The sequence below is a fragment of the Marmota flaviventris genome, chromosome 3 (genome assembly GCF_047511675.1).
Source record: "Marmota flaviventris isolate mMarFla1 chromosome 3, mMarFla1.hap1, whole genome shotgun sequence".
Taxonomy (NCBI): domain Eukaryota; kingdom Metazoa; phylum Chordata; class Mammalia; order Rodentia; family Sciuridae; genus Marmota; species Marmota flaviventris.
In genome coordinates, this window is record NC_092500.1 from 126210251 (window position 1) to 126223916 (window position 13666).

General features: G+C 37.4%; 1 protein-coding gene across 1 annotated transcript in view; it reads right to left on the reverse strand.

Annotated features, from left to right (window-relative positions):
• Positions 1-13666, reverse strand: part of LOC114104822 (uncharacterized) — a 419591-nt gene that overhangs the window by 220707 nt on the left and 185218 nt on the right. Inside the window, 3 exon segments of the mRNA XM_071609308.1 lie at positions 7045-7359; positions 9310-9624; positions 9702-9794. Coding sequence (XP_071465409.1) covers positions 7045-7359; positions 9310-9624; positions 9702-9794 — 723 coding nt within the window.

Here is a 13666-nt window from a genome sequence, read left to right on the forward strand (position 1 = left end):
TCAAGTAACTGGACATGAAGGAAAAGAAAAAAAATTGTTGAAAATTTCAAGGCACACGAGAAATATTCTAATAACAGAACACAATCTTATTTTAAGATTTGACCTTATAAAAAAGCATGTTGAAAGAATAGAGCCTCCAAATTATGAGGGCATTATTGTTTTCAGAGGACAGCCATGGTTTTATCAGAACAAGAAATTAAAGGAACATTATAGGTCTTAAGAAATTACCTTTCAGACCAGCAGACTACCACGGGAGGTCAAGACTTGTGGCCCAGATCCATCCACACTGGCCTATGTGGGTCCCAGGCTCACAGAAGGCTCAGTCCACCCTTCCCCCAGCAGGGCAGACACCTGCCAGAGCCTAGTCTCTTGTGCAGGAAAGCCCCTTCCAACCAAAAGAGTATTGAGGAAGGTCAAGTCCAGCGGACCATATCCACCCACTCCAATTTACACAGGACCTAGATCCAGGATGCAGTAGCATTCATTGAGGGATGCCATCAGGGTATAGATGTCCAATATCAAGGTGAGGTAAGACAATCTGCATGGGTACTACAAGAATATACGAAAGAAACAGTAATATCTCATATCCACACTGTAAGAAAGGAAGACACATAGACAACATAAAAAAACAAGGGAGAAAATGCCCCAAACAAACCAAAACATTATAATAATCCATGGACAGAGAAGTTGATGAAATGTCAGAGAAGGAGTTCAGAAGATTCATAAGTAAAATGATTTGTGAATTAAATAATGACCTAAATGAGCAAATACAGTCAAAAATGATAATTACAACAATGATAAGAAAGCAAATACAGGTAGCAAAAGATTACTGAGAGAGAGAGAGAGAGAGAGAGAGAGAGAGAGAGAGAGAGAGAGAGAGAGACTCTGAAAAAAACAGTCAGAAATCCTTTAAATGAAGAATACAATAAATCAAATAAAAAACTCAATAGAAAGTATAACCAACAGACTAGATCACTTGGAAGAAAGAACGTCAGATAATAAAGACTAAGTATACAATCTGCAAAATAAAGTTGATCACACAATGAAGAAAGTTAGAAACCTTGAGCAGAGCATCCAAGAATAATGGGACAGCATCAAAAGACCAAATCTAAGAGATATTGGGATACAGGAAGGCACAGATTTCAAATCAAAAGAATGCACAATCTCTTCAATGAGATAATATCAAAAAATTTCCGAAGCATGAAGAACAAATTGGGAAACAAAATAAAGAGGTGCTCAGAACAGCAAATATACAAAATTACAACAAATCTACACCAAGGCAAATTATAATGAAAATGCCTACCATACAGAATAAGGATAGAATCTTAAAAGCCACAAGATAGAGAAATCAGACCACATATAGGGGGAGACTAATTCGTATTGCAGCAGATTTTTCAACCCAGACCCTTGAAGCCAAAAGATTGTGGAATAACATATACCAAGCTCTGAAAGAAAATGGATGCCAACCAAGAATTTTATATCCAGCAAAACTAAGCTTTAGATTTGATGATGAAATAAAAACTTTCAATGATAAACAAAAGTTAAAATAATTTACAACTAGAAAGCCTGCACTAGAGAAAATCCTCAGCAAAATATTCCAAGAAGAGGAAATGAAAAACAAAGATGAAAATCAGCAAAGGGAGGAATTACACTAAAGGACAATCTAATCAGAGGAGAAACCAAGTCACATTAAATATTAAAAATAAACAAAAATGGCTGGGAATACAAACCATATCTCAATAATAACCTTGAAGATTAATGGCCTAAACTCACCAATCAAAAGACATAGACTAGCAAATTGGATCAAAAAAAAAAAAAAAAGATTCAACAATATGCTGCCTCCAAGAGATTCATCTCATAGAAAAAGAGATCCACAGACTGAAGGTAAATGGTTGCAAAAAATTATACCACTCACATGGACTGCGAAAGTAAGCAGGGGTTTCCATCCTCATATCAAATAGACTTCAAAGTAAAGTCAGTTTAAAAGGATAAAGAAGGACACTATATACTCTCAAGGAAATGATACACCAACAAGACTTAACAAATATAAAAATATATGCCCCAAATAATGGATCACCTACATTTATCAAACAAACTCTTCTCAAGTTCAAGAGTCAAACAAATAACAATGTAATAAATTTGGGTTATGTTAACACACATCTTTCATCACTCAATAGATCTTCCAAACAAAAGCTGAACAAATAAATTATAGAACTCAATAATACAATAATAACTTGGGCTTAACTGACATATATAGAATATTCCAACCTGTAATGAGAGAATACACTTTCTTCTCAGCAGCACATGGATCCCTCTCTAAAATAGACCATATGCTATGTAACAAAGGAACTCTTAGCAAATATAAAAAAGTAGAGATACTACCCTGCCTTCTATCAGATCATAATGGAATGAAATTAGAAATCAGTGATAAAATAAGAAATAATATCCACTCCAACACCTGGAGACCAAATAATATGCTAATGAAGGAACAATGTGTTAGAGAAGACATAAAGGAGGAGATTAAAATGTTTTTAGAGGTGAATGAGAACACAGATATAACATATCAAAATCTCTGGGACACTATGAAAGCAGTTCTAAGAGGAAAGTTCATTGCATGGAGTTGATTCCTTAAAAGAAGAAAAAGTCAACAAATAAATGACTTAACACTACATCTCAAAGCCCTAGAAAAAGAAGAACAAATCAGCGCCAAAAGCAGTAAAAGACAGGAAATAATTAAAATCACATCTGAAATCAATAAAATTGAAACAAAACAAACAACTGAAAAAATTGACAGAACAAAAAGTTGGTTCTTTGAAAAAAATAATTAAAATTTACAGACCCTTAGCCATGCTGATGTAGTGAAGGAGAGAGAAAACTCAAATCACTAACATAACATGATGAAAAAGGAAATATTACAACAGACAATACAGAAATACAGAAGATAATTAGAAATTATTTTGAAAACCTGTACTCCAATAAAATAGAAAATATTGAAGGTGTCAACAAATTTCTTAGAGTCATATATTTTGCCCAAATTTCAGGATAATATACATAATTTAAACAGATTAATTTAAGTGATGAAATATCAGACACCATCAAAAGTCTACCAACCAAGAAAAGCCCAAGACTGGATGGGTGCACAGATGAAAACTACAAGACTTTTAAAGAAGAACTAATACCAATACTCTCCAACTTATTTCAGGAAATAGAAAAAGAGGAAACACTTCCAAACTCATTTTATGAGGCCAATACCACTCTGATTCCAAACCCAGGCAAAGATACATCAAAAAAAGAAATCTATATCCCTAATGAACATAGATACAAAAATTCTCAATAAAATTCTGGCAAATCAAATATAAAAACATATCAGAAAGATCATGCACCACAATCAAGTAGGATTCATCCCAGGGATGCAAGGTTGGTTCAACATATGGAAATTAAAAAATGTAATTCATCACATTAATAGATTTAAAGATAAGAATCATATAATCATCTCAATAGATGCAGAAAAAGAATTTGACAAAATACAGCACCTCTTTATGTTCAAAACTCTAGAAAAACTAGGGATCATAGGAACATATCTAAACATCATAAAGGCTATCTATGCTAAGCCCCAGACCAATATCATTCTAAATAGAGAAAAAAAATTGAAGGCATTCCCTCTGAAAACTGGAATAAGACAGGGATGCCCTCTTTCAGCACTGCTATTTAACATAGTTCTTGAAACACTGGCCAGAGCACTTAGACGGATGAAAGAAATTAAAGGCATACATATAGGAAAAGAAGAACTTAAATTGGCACAATTTGTTGATGATAGGATTCTATACCTGAAAGACCCTAAAAGTTCTACCAGAAAACTTCTATAACTATTAAATAAATTCAGCAAAGTATCAGGATATAAAATCAACACCCATAGATCTAAGGCATTTCTGTATATCAGTGACAAATCCTCAGAATGGGAAATGAGGAAAGCCACCCCATTTTCAATACCCCCCCCAAAAAAATAAAATAAAATACTTGGAACTCAGCTTAATAAAAGAGGTGAAATATCTATATAATGAAAATTACAGAACCCTAAAAACAGAAATCAAAGAAGACCTTAGAAGATGGAAAGATCTACCTTGCTCTTGTATAGACAGAATTAATATTGTCAAAATCACCAGACTTCCAAAAGCACTATACAGATTTAATGCAATTCCAATCAAAATTCCAATGGCATTCCTCATGGAAATAGAAAAAGCAATCATGAAATTCATGTGGAAAAATAAGAGACTCAGAAGAGATAAAGCAATCCTTAGCAGGAAGAGTGAAGCAGGTGACATCACTATATTAGACCTTAAACTATACTACAGAGCAACAGTAACAAAAACAGCATAATATTGGCACCAAAACAGACTGGTAGACCAATGGTACAGAATAGAGGACACAGAGACTAACCCACAAAACTACAATTATCTTATATTAGACAAAGTTGCCAAGAAGATGCATTGGATAAAAGATAGCCTCTTCAACAAATGGTGCTGGGAAAACTGGAAATCCATATGCAACAAATTAAACTCATACCTGTCACCATGCACAAAACTCAACTCAAAATGGATCAAGAACTTAGAAATACAACCAGAGAATCTGCATCTAATAGAAGAAAAAGTAGGCCCTAATCTCCATCATATGAAATTGGGACCCCAACTTTCTTAATAAGACTCCTATAAAGCAAGATTTAAAATCAAGAATCAATAAATGGGATGGACTCAAACTAAAAAAGTTTCTTCTCAGCAAAAGAAACAATCTGTAAGGTGAGCAGACAGCCTACATCTTGGGAGCAAATCTTTACCCCTCACACATCAGAGCCCTAATCTCTAGAGTATATAAAGAACTCAAAAAGCTAAGCACCAAAAATTACAAATAACCCCATCAATAAATGGGCCAAGGACATGAACAGACACTTCTCAGAAGATGATACACGATCAATCAACAAATAATGAAAAAATGTTTATCATTGCTAGCAATTAGAGAAATGCAAATCAAAACCACTCTAAGATTTCATCTCCCTCCAATCAGAATGACAGCTATTATGAATACAAACAACAATAAGTATTGGCAAGATGTGGGGAAAAGGGTACATTCATACACCGCTGGTGGGACTGAAAATTGTTACAGCCAATATGGAAAGCAGTAAGGAGATTTCTTGGAAAATTGGGAATGGAACCACCATTTGACCCAGCTATCCCTCTCCTTGATCTATACCCAAAGGACTTAAAAATAGCATAGAGGGACACAGCCACATCAATGTTTATTGCAGCACAATTCACAATAGCTAAGCAGTGGAAGCAACCTAGATGCCCTTCAATAGATGAATGAATAAAAAAATATGCATATATACACAATGGAATATTACTCAGCAATAAAAGAGAATAAAATCATGGCATTTGCAGGTAAATGGATGGAGTTAGAGAAAATAATGCTAAGTGAAGTTAGCCAATCCCAAATGCCTAATGTTTTAATTGATATAATGAGGCTGATTCATAGTGAGATAGGGAAAGGGAGCATGGGAGAAATAGACAAACTCTAGACAAATAGACAAACACGGAAGTGGGAGGAAAGGGAGGGGGCATGGAGTTATAAATGATGGTGAAATGTTATGATCATTATTATCCAAAGTATATGTATGAAGACACAAATTGGTGTGAATATAGTTTGTATATCACCAGAGATATGAAAAAATTGTGCTCTTTATATGTAATAAGAATTGTAATACATTCTGCTATCATATATAAATAATAATTTTAAAAAGAAATTAGAAGATAATAGCCTCCAATTTCCAAAAGACCCCATGGAATGTTTTCTGGGAGAGGGATGAAGTGCCATATTAATTTCCAGTAGGATATGGATAAAGGTGAGGAAGTAGTATCAACAAAGACCACTGGGACTATGAGGAGATAAATCCAAGAAGAAAACAAAAGAAGCCCCACCCCCCCATCTCATAGAAATTCCCCATAATGTTGAGATGAGAAGATTAACAAACAGCTTTTCAGCAGAATTGTTATTGGGGCCATGCCTTGGAGAGACTTCTAGCTCTTCTTACCCATCCAGGTAATCATGCATCTCTTCCCCAACCCTCTTCTTGTTCTGCTTATGATGAGACTTTATCAATATCTCAAGGTCACTTCACTATACTCCTCTCACCGCAGTATTTACATTGATAAATAGTCTACTTCCTTCTTTCATTAGACCTCTACTCCTCCTTCAGTTATCAAACTAAACATGATTTCTCTTTTCCCCAATTCACACATTTCCATAGCACCTTCATGACACTCAAATTTATGCATGGTTGTGTTGTCAGTTGGGAGTGGAAAATCCATGAAGACAGTGGTGGTGTTTTCTTTCTGTGTCTGTCTTCCTGCCTGGAATTAAGTTTCTACCTACAAATCACTTGATTTCTTTCCATCAACAAAGTGACCTGAGAGGTTGTCTGTATGGTGTAGATGGATTTCAGAGTAAACAGCTCAATATATTTGATTCTCCAAATTGCTCCCCCATTCACTTGAAAGTGTGAGAGAGATGAAATGTTACTCCTAACCTCTGTTTCTTCATCTGAGATAAATGCTTACTGTGTTACCTATCATCAGATAATAGTGGCAATTAAGCCTGTGGTGGGGTGGGAGTGTAGGAACAAAGTGATACCACATAGCAAGCAATGTGCACAATTGAGGTCCAATCATTCATCCTATCACTAAGGAAATACAGTTTAATTGATATAACTTAATACTGCATGAGCTAATTGCTAAGAATGTTCATCAGAGTATAACTTCATGCTCCCATATTCTCAGTTCAGTCTCTGGTTCTTTTCACATAAATTGCTATTATCAATGGTTTCCTTATGTCTGCCTTTGAAACAGAAGTACAACAGGTTGGATCAAGTAATCTCCATCTAGTTTTCATTTTGTAGACTTATTTCAACTCATCCATTATGTTTAAATATGTGAAACTTTCTTAATAACAACCTACAGGCATATGGCAAACACACAGAAATAGACAGTAGGTCACCTGTACATGTGATATGAGCTTCCTCCTTTGCAGAGCAAGATTGGTGTTTCCAGGAGTCAGAAGGACACTGCTAGAGAGAGGTATCAGTTTCCCGACAGTGGATTTTATCCACCCAGCGGGGTCTAGAACCTTCCCTGGGAGGAACCAAGAAATCTAGGGTCCCAGTGTCCCCACAGCCAAGCTGTCTGCAGATCATGGACAAAGTCATGGGTTCCATAGGGCTGTTGCAGATGCTGCCCCAGGTGTTGTTGTAGAAAACTTCCAGCCACCCAGCACACTCCTGGTCCTCGCTCACCAGCCTGAGGTCCAGGAACTCTAAAAGCAAGAGGAGGAAAACAGGGCACGGGTGAGCATTAAACTGTAACTGCTATTTTTTCTTCATTCCTATGTAGTGAGTACTCATTGCTGATTCTGATGAACAAGTGCCCACTAGGTGGAAGACTGAAATTTTTTTTCACTTTAATTCTTTTTGGTAACTTGTATCTCTATTTCTGTTTCTACAACAATGTAATATTAGCAAATGCATAGGCAGGAACACTGATGTGGGTGTTTATTCTGCAGAAAGTATCTACTATCTTTATCTACTATCTGCCATCTATCTATATTCATCTACTATCTGATTAATCATATGACAGATCCTAGAAAAGGAGCATTAACAGAGTGTTTGTTGTAGGGACAAATGAGGTAAGGCACCAAAGATAGCAGGAAACAGTGTATTTGGCTGCAGCCAGGTTCAGAGGGCACAGCTTTTGCTCCCGAATTCAGGGAGTTTCAGAATTTTATACCCAGCATGTAAGGGGAGGAGCTCAGAAGTTCACAGTCTGCAGAAGTTCACATAAAAGCAGCTTTTTCTTTCACTGTTTTGGGCAAGATAACCTTCAAGGACAATACCTGAGAAGAGGATATCTTCTTCTCCCCTTTCTTTTCTCCTCCTGCCAGCTGTTACCATGGAGCCCAGTTGTAACTTATCTTAAAAATATAGACATCTCTGTGAAGCCCCAGCTCAAGGCCAGAGGCCGTGCTTGCACACTTCTTCAAAGAACTATACTGGATATGTTTGTGAAACACTAGTAAGGGGGTGTCCAGCACCTAGAGTGCTGGTATCTTCTCAGCCAGTAGCCAAGTAAACAGGGTGACACGAAAATAGGAAGTTTATCTACATTGAACTCTTTTGCGAGACTCTTTTGCTGACAGTTCTAAAATCAGTCTGGGTGAAGATTTCTGGAGAGGCCCAGTTAAGACTTTTCAGTGGAGAAAGGGATTGCCACTTTAGGGTGGCAGAATAGTGGAGCTCCAAATATGTCTACTTCCTGATCCTGAGAGCCAGTGGATATTTTACCTCACATTGCAAAAGGGCTTTTCAGACAAGATGAAGAAAAGGATCCGTTCTCTAGGCACAGTGGGAGATGACTGTTGCTTGGAAACTGAAGCAGAAGCATCCAATGTTCAAAGCTAGCCTCAGCAACTCAGTGAGGCTCTATGCAACTTAATGTGACCCTGTCTCAAAGTAAAAAATAAATAAAAGGGCTGTGGCTGTGGCTCAGTTTTTGAGTCCTTTGGGTTTAATCCCAGTACCAAAAAAAAAAATGTTTTCACTGTGAGATTATCCTGGAGAATCCTAAATAGGATGTGCCCAATCTAGTGACATCCTTACACTGTATCCGCAAAAACAGATAAGTCTTTCTGGCCCTCATCAGAGGGAGATGTGAATATAGAATTATGAGAGGGTTGAGAAGTCTTGGTTTTGAAGAAGGAAGGGGTCAAACAAGGAATTCAGGCAACTTCTAGAAGGTGAAAAAGGCAAGAAACTGAGTCTTTCTGAGTTTTAGCTGTTTCAGCCTACTGAAACCTCGTTTATATCCCAGAGAGACCCAGGTCAGGTTCTCACCTACACACTGTAAGATGACAAATTTGTGTTGATTTGAGTCATTCAGTCTATGGTGACTTGTTACAGCAGAAATAGAAAATTAATTCAGTGGGTCAGGATGATTCACCCACGTGTCAAAGAACAGTGATGACTGCTTTAAATGGACACTGTAGAGAATGACTGTGTCAGGGGACAGTGATGAGATGGAAGGAGCAGAAGCTCAGCTGCTGCAGCAGAAAATAGAAATACCTCATCTTCTCTTTTGCTGCCGGGACAGGAACTGTGAGCCTCCCTCTTTTCCCTGTCAGCAACTGCTAAATCCCTGCCCTAGGACTCAAACACCATCCTGCAGACCTTCTCCTGCCCTCCCCCACCTGTGCACAGTGTGCACCACAAACCTGAGCAGATGACCCCAGCATCCTCCTTGTGACTGCAGTTGTGCTGCCCCCAGCCCTGGGAAGGGCACTGCCACACATGGGCCTCCTCTCCTGTGCAGTTCAGCTCATCCAGCCAGATAGGCCCTGATCCCTCTCCAAAGTGAGCAGAGACGGTGACCTTCAGGGCTACCCCACAGCCCAGCTGTCTGCACACCACATCTGCATTATTCAGGTCCCAGCTGTCATCACAGATAGAGCCCCAGGAGCCCTGCTGCAGGATCTCCACTCTCCCTGCGCAGTGACTGCCCCCGTCCACCAGGCGGAGCTGTCTGCTGTCTGAGGAGAGACAGGGTCATGTCAGTGGGCATTTACACAGGGAATGGGGAGGCTCTGGTTCTGGGGGCCTTGCTCACCTGAGCAGTTGGCAGTGTGGTCCTCTGAGGCTGCAGAGTCTGCTGGGTCTGACCAGGAGTTCTTACACTGGGTCAGCAGCTGGGTCTGGTTTCCTACAGAAGAGATTAGAGAGCAGGAAACTGAATTAAAGTACATAATAAGTCCTTTGGTTATAGTCCAAGGAGAGGGATAGCTGAGTCAAATGGTGTTGTTTATAGCAGTACAATTCACAATAGCTAAACTTTGGAGCCAACCTAGATGCCCTGCAGCGGATGAATGGCTAAAAAAAAAATGTGGCAAATATACACAATGAAATTTTACTCAGCATTAAGAGAATAAAATCATGGCATTTGCAGGTAAATGGATGGCTTTGAAGAAGATAATGCTAAGTGAAATTAGCCAATCCCCAAAAAACAAATGCTGAATATTTTCTCTGATATAAGGAAGCTGACTCATAGTGGGGTAGGGGAAGCATGGGAGGATTAGATGAATTCTAAATAGGGAGGGAAAAGGAGGGGCCAGGGGATTAGCAAGGGTGTGGAATGTGATAGACATCATTATCCAAAGTACATGTATGAAGACTCAAATTGGGTGTCAACATACTTTCTATATAAACAGATATGAAAAATTGTGGTATATATGTGTATTAAGAATTGTAATACAAAAAAAACGAAGTACATGTATAAAGGCATGAATTGGCGTGAACATACTCTATATACAAAGATATGAAAAATTGTACTGTATATGTATAATAAGAATTGTAATGCATTCTGCTATCATGTATTTAAAAAAATAAAATCAATAAAACTAAAAAAGTTGAGAAAATATTTCACAGAAAAAATTAAAAAATAAAGTACATAATAATCTGGTGATGGCATCAGAAAGGTGTAGGATATGATCAGTAATTTTCTATCTTCAGAGCTGATTGTCTATTCCAGATTTCTGCTTCTACTTCTGACATACTCTTCTGTTTTTAAACCATGACCCAAGAATTACTTTAGGAAAGTGTGAATATATCATTACTGTTTGAGAGCATTGCATAGCTCCCAGGGAAGTAAGACTTTTGGAGTCAAGTTCAGAGAAACGTAAAAACTAGAATCAACTATTTTCCCTTGAAGGCATTTAACCATTCAAAGGTAGTAGTTAAGACTGAAAAATCTCAGCATGTTTGCCACATTTCCCTGGGTATACCCTAGTAAAATTTAGGTCAGACAAAAGAGGAGAATCCTCCTAAACATCCAGAAAACTTGTGAATTAAAAGAATTTTTGTCATAGGGAGGAGTGCCCAGTTTCTCACCATTTCAGTCTCTTTGTATAATATGACCTACCCTAAATAAAGTGCATTGAAGAAAGTAAAATCTTTTCTGAAGGTTTTATAGGATGGATTTTTTTCAAATACAAGTTTTGTCCATCAAAGAAACCCCCACATATATAAAAAGGTTTCCATAGAAAACAAAGTGCAGAAAGGAGACAAAAGAAAGATTTTCAGAGAGTGGTATCGGTGTTTCCTTATAGGTAATTGAAATAATCATGATTAAATTTTGTAAATTTAATGACATGATATGCATTTTGTTAGAAAAATGATAATAAAAATCCAATAAATATTGGATTTTTGAGAGTCGTTTATAAAAAGAACTAATGAAATAGAACCAATAAAAAGTCAGAGGCTAAAAATAAGAAGCCAGAGGATGAGTCTAACAACACTGCAGGTTAGCACAAAGTAGAAATAGTAAGTGGAATAACTCAGGGAGCAATCTATGAAAAACACATGTGGATCTTCTCTAGGCAGGAAGCCAGGGAAATTTTAGGTTTAACCTTGGGAATATCCATGGCCCTCTCATGCAATAGATTTCCCAAGGCACATGACCTTTATCTTTGCATTGCCAGGAAGATCTCTCAGGGTCACTCCAGAGATGGGCATAACCCACTGGGAATTGAATAGCCCACCTTTTTAACCTTTTATGGAGAAGAACATTCTATGGAAGACCCTTGATATCCCCCAATATAAATAAAGCAGGTTCAGGCTCCATTTTTCTTTTTAGTATAGAAGCTTGATCCATATGATTGTCTAGTCTATCCTGCCCCTGCTTTCTGAATATATTTTCTGTGTCCTGTGGTATTTTTATCCTTCTATTTTTCCTAGTTTTTGTTTCTCAGCCAGCCCATTCCACTGAGGGGAACCCCATTTCCATCACCTGTGCAGGACGTGGGTGAGAAAAGATCATGGGAAAATGTAGAATGAAAAACAGAAAAACAAAAACATAGGAAATATAATAGGATACTAAGAGCCATAGTGAGAGAACCTCACATTCCTATATACTTTACAAGTTTTAGGTATTAAGGCCATAAGTGGTAGTGTAAAAGTATAAACTAGAAAATACATCTTCCGAGCACTTCCCCTTCTCCCTCCCTTTCCCTCCCACCTCTCTTCGCTATTTAGTGGTAATCTTCTTCTCATGCTCTTCCTCCCTATCCCATGGAAGGAGACTCTCATTGTTATACAGAATACATGCATGATGATGTGAGGGGGGAAAAAAAAAGAAGTGTATCACATTAGATTGGGTAGAGAGAAGTGATGGGAGGGGAGGGGAAGGGAGGGAGGATAGGAAGGGCAGCAGAATAAAATAGACACTAGTTTTGCTGTATGCATATACATGACAGTATGACCAATGTGATTCTGCAACCTATACACTCAGAAAAATGAGAAATTATACCCTATTTGATTCAAATGTATATGTCAAGATCAATGTACTGTCATGTGTAGCTAATAAAAAATAAATAAATAAATAGAAAATATAAAAAGTGGATTATTTAACACACCTGTCATTTTTTAAAATACCCACAAAATCTGTGACACTCTATCCATTGACCTGTGCAGTTCATTCCTCCTTCCCTCCAATCTGGGCTGACAGTGGTGAGTTGTCTATAAGCAATAGAATGTGGTGAAGCCAGCACAGCTTGACTTAGGAACCTAGCTAAGAAAGTCAAGCCTCCTCCTCATGTTTGCCACATTTCCCTGGGTGTACCCTAGTAAAATTTAGGTCAGAAATTGCATCCATTTGATGCAAATGGATGTTTGACTTAGTAGGATGTTTGCTTCATGGGAAACATGTAGAGACTATCAGTAGAGAACTATCATGTGGGAGAAAGCATTTGCAGGTGGCTCTGTCAGCAGCCCCAGTTGAACTTCAAGCCTCTGGCCATGTGAATGAACTATCCAAGATGGATTTCCATTTTGGTCAAGTCTTCAATGACCTCAGCTCCAGATGAGATCTAAGTGCAACTTTATGAGAGACTTCAAGAGGGAACTTCCAACAGCTTTTGCCAAATTTATGAATCTGGAAATGATGGACAAAATCAAATATATTTTTTATTTGTGTTGCTATTTTTTTGCAAGGATGGATTATTATAAGCAGTAGCACCTAGGACAATTATATTTACTATGAAACAGCAATCCTATGTTCCCATATTTATTGTGGCATTATTCACAATAGCTACAGTATGAAAGCAGAAGCTACAGTATGGAATATGATGTCCATTACAAGAGAAATTCATAAAGAAAATGTGGTATCAATATAGTCATAAAGAAGAAGGAAATCCTGCCATTTGCATCAAATTGATGAAATTGTAGGACATTATGTTAAGTTAAATAACCAAGATACAGAAAGACAAGTACAACATGTTCTCCATCACATATGGAAGCCAACAGGTTAATTTATGGAATTTGGCAATGCACCGTGGTTATGTAAAAAAAATTCTTGAAAATATTTTAAGAGTAAATGGACACATCATCTTATCCACCTACTATTCACTCAGAAATATTTTATATATTCAGGGATAAATGTGGCAGAATGAAGGGATACTATAGAAAAATAATAGCATTGGGGAATCTTCATTAGGATTATCTGGGAATTATATACTATCTTTGAAGTTTAGTCAGAATTCTCAACTAATCAAATAAGTAAATAAATGAGAAAATAGAAAA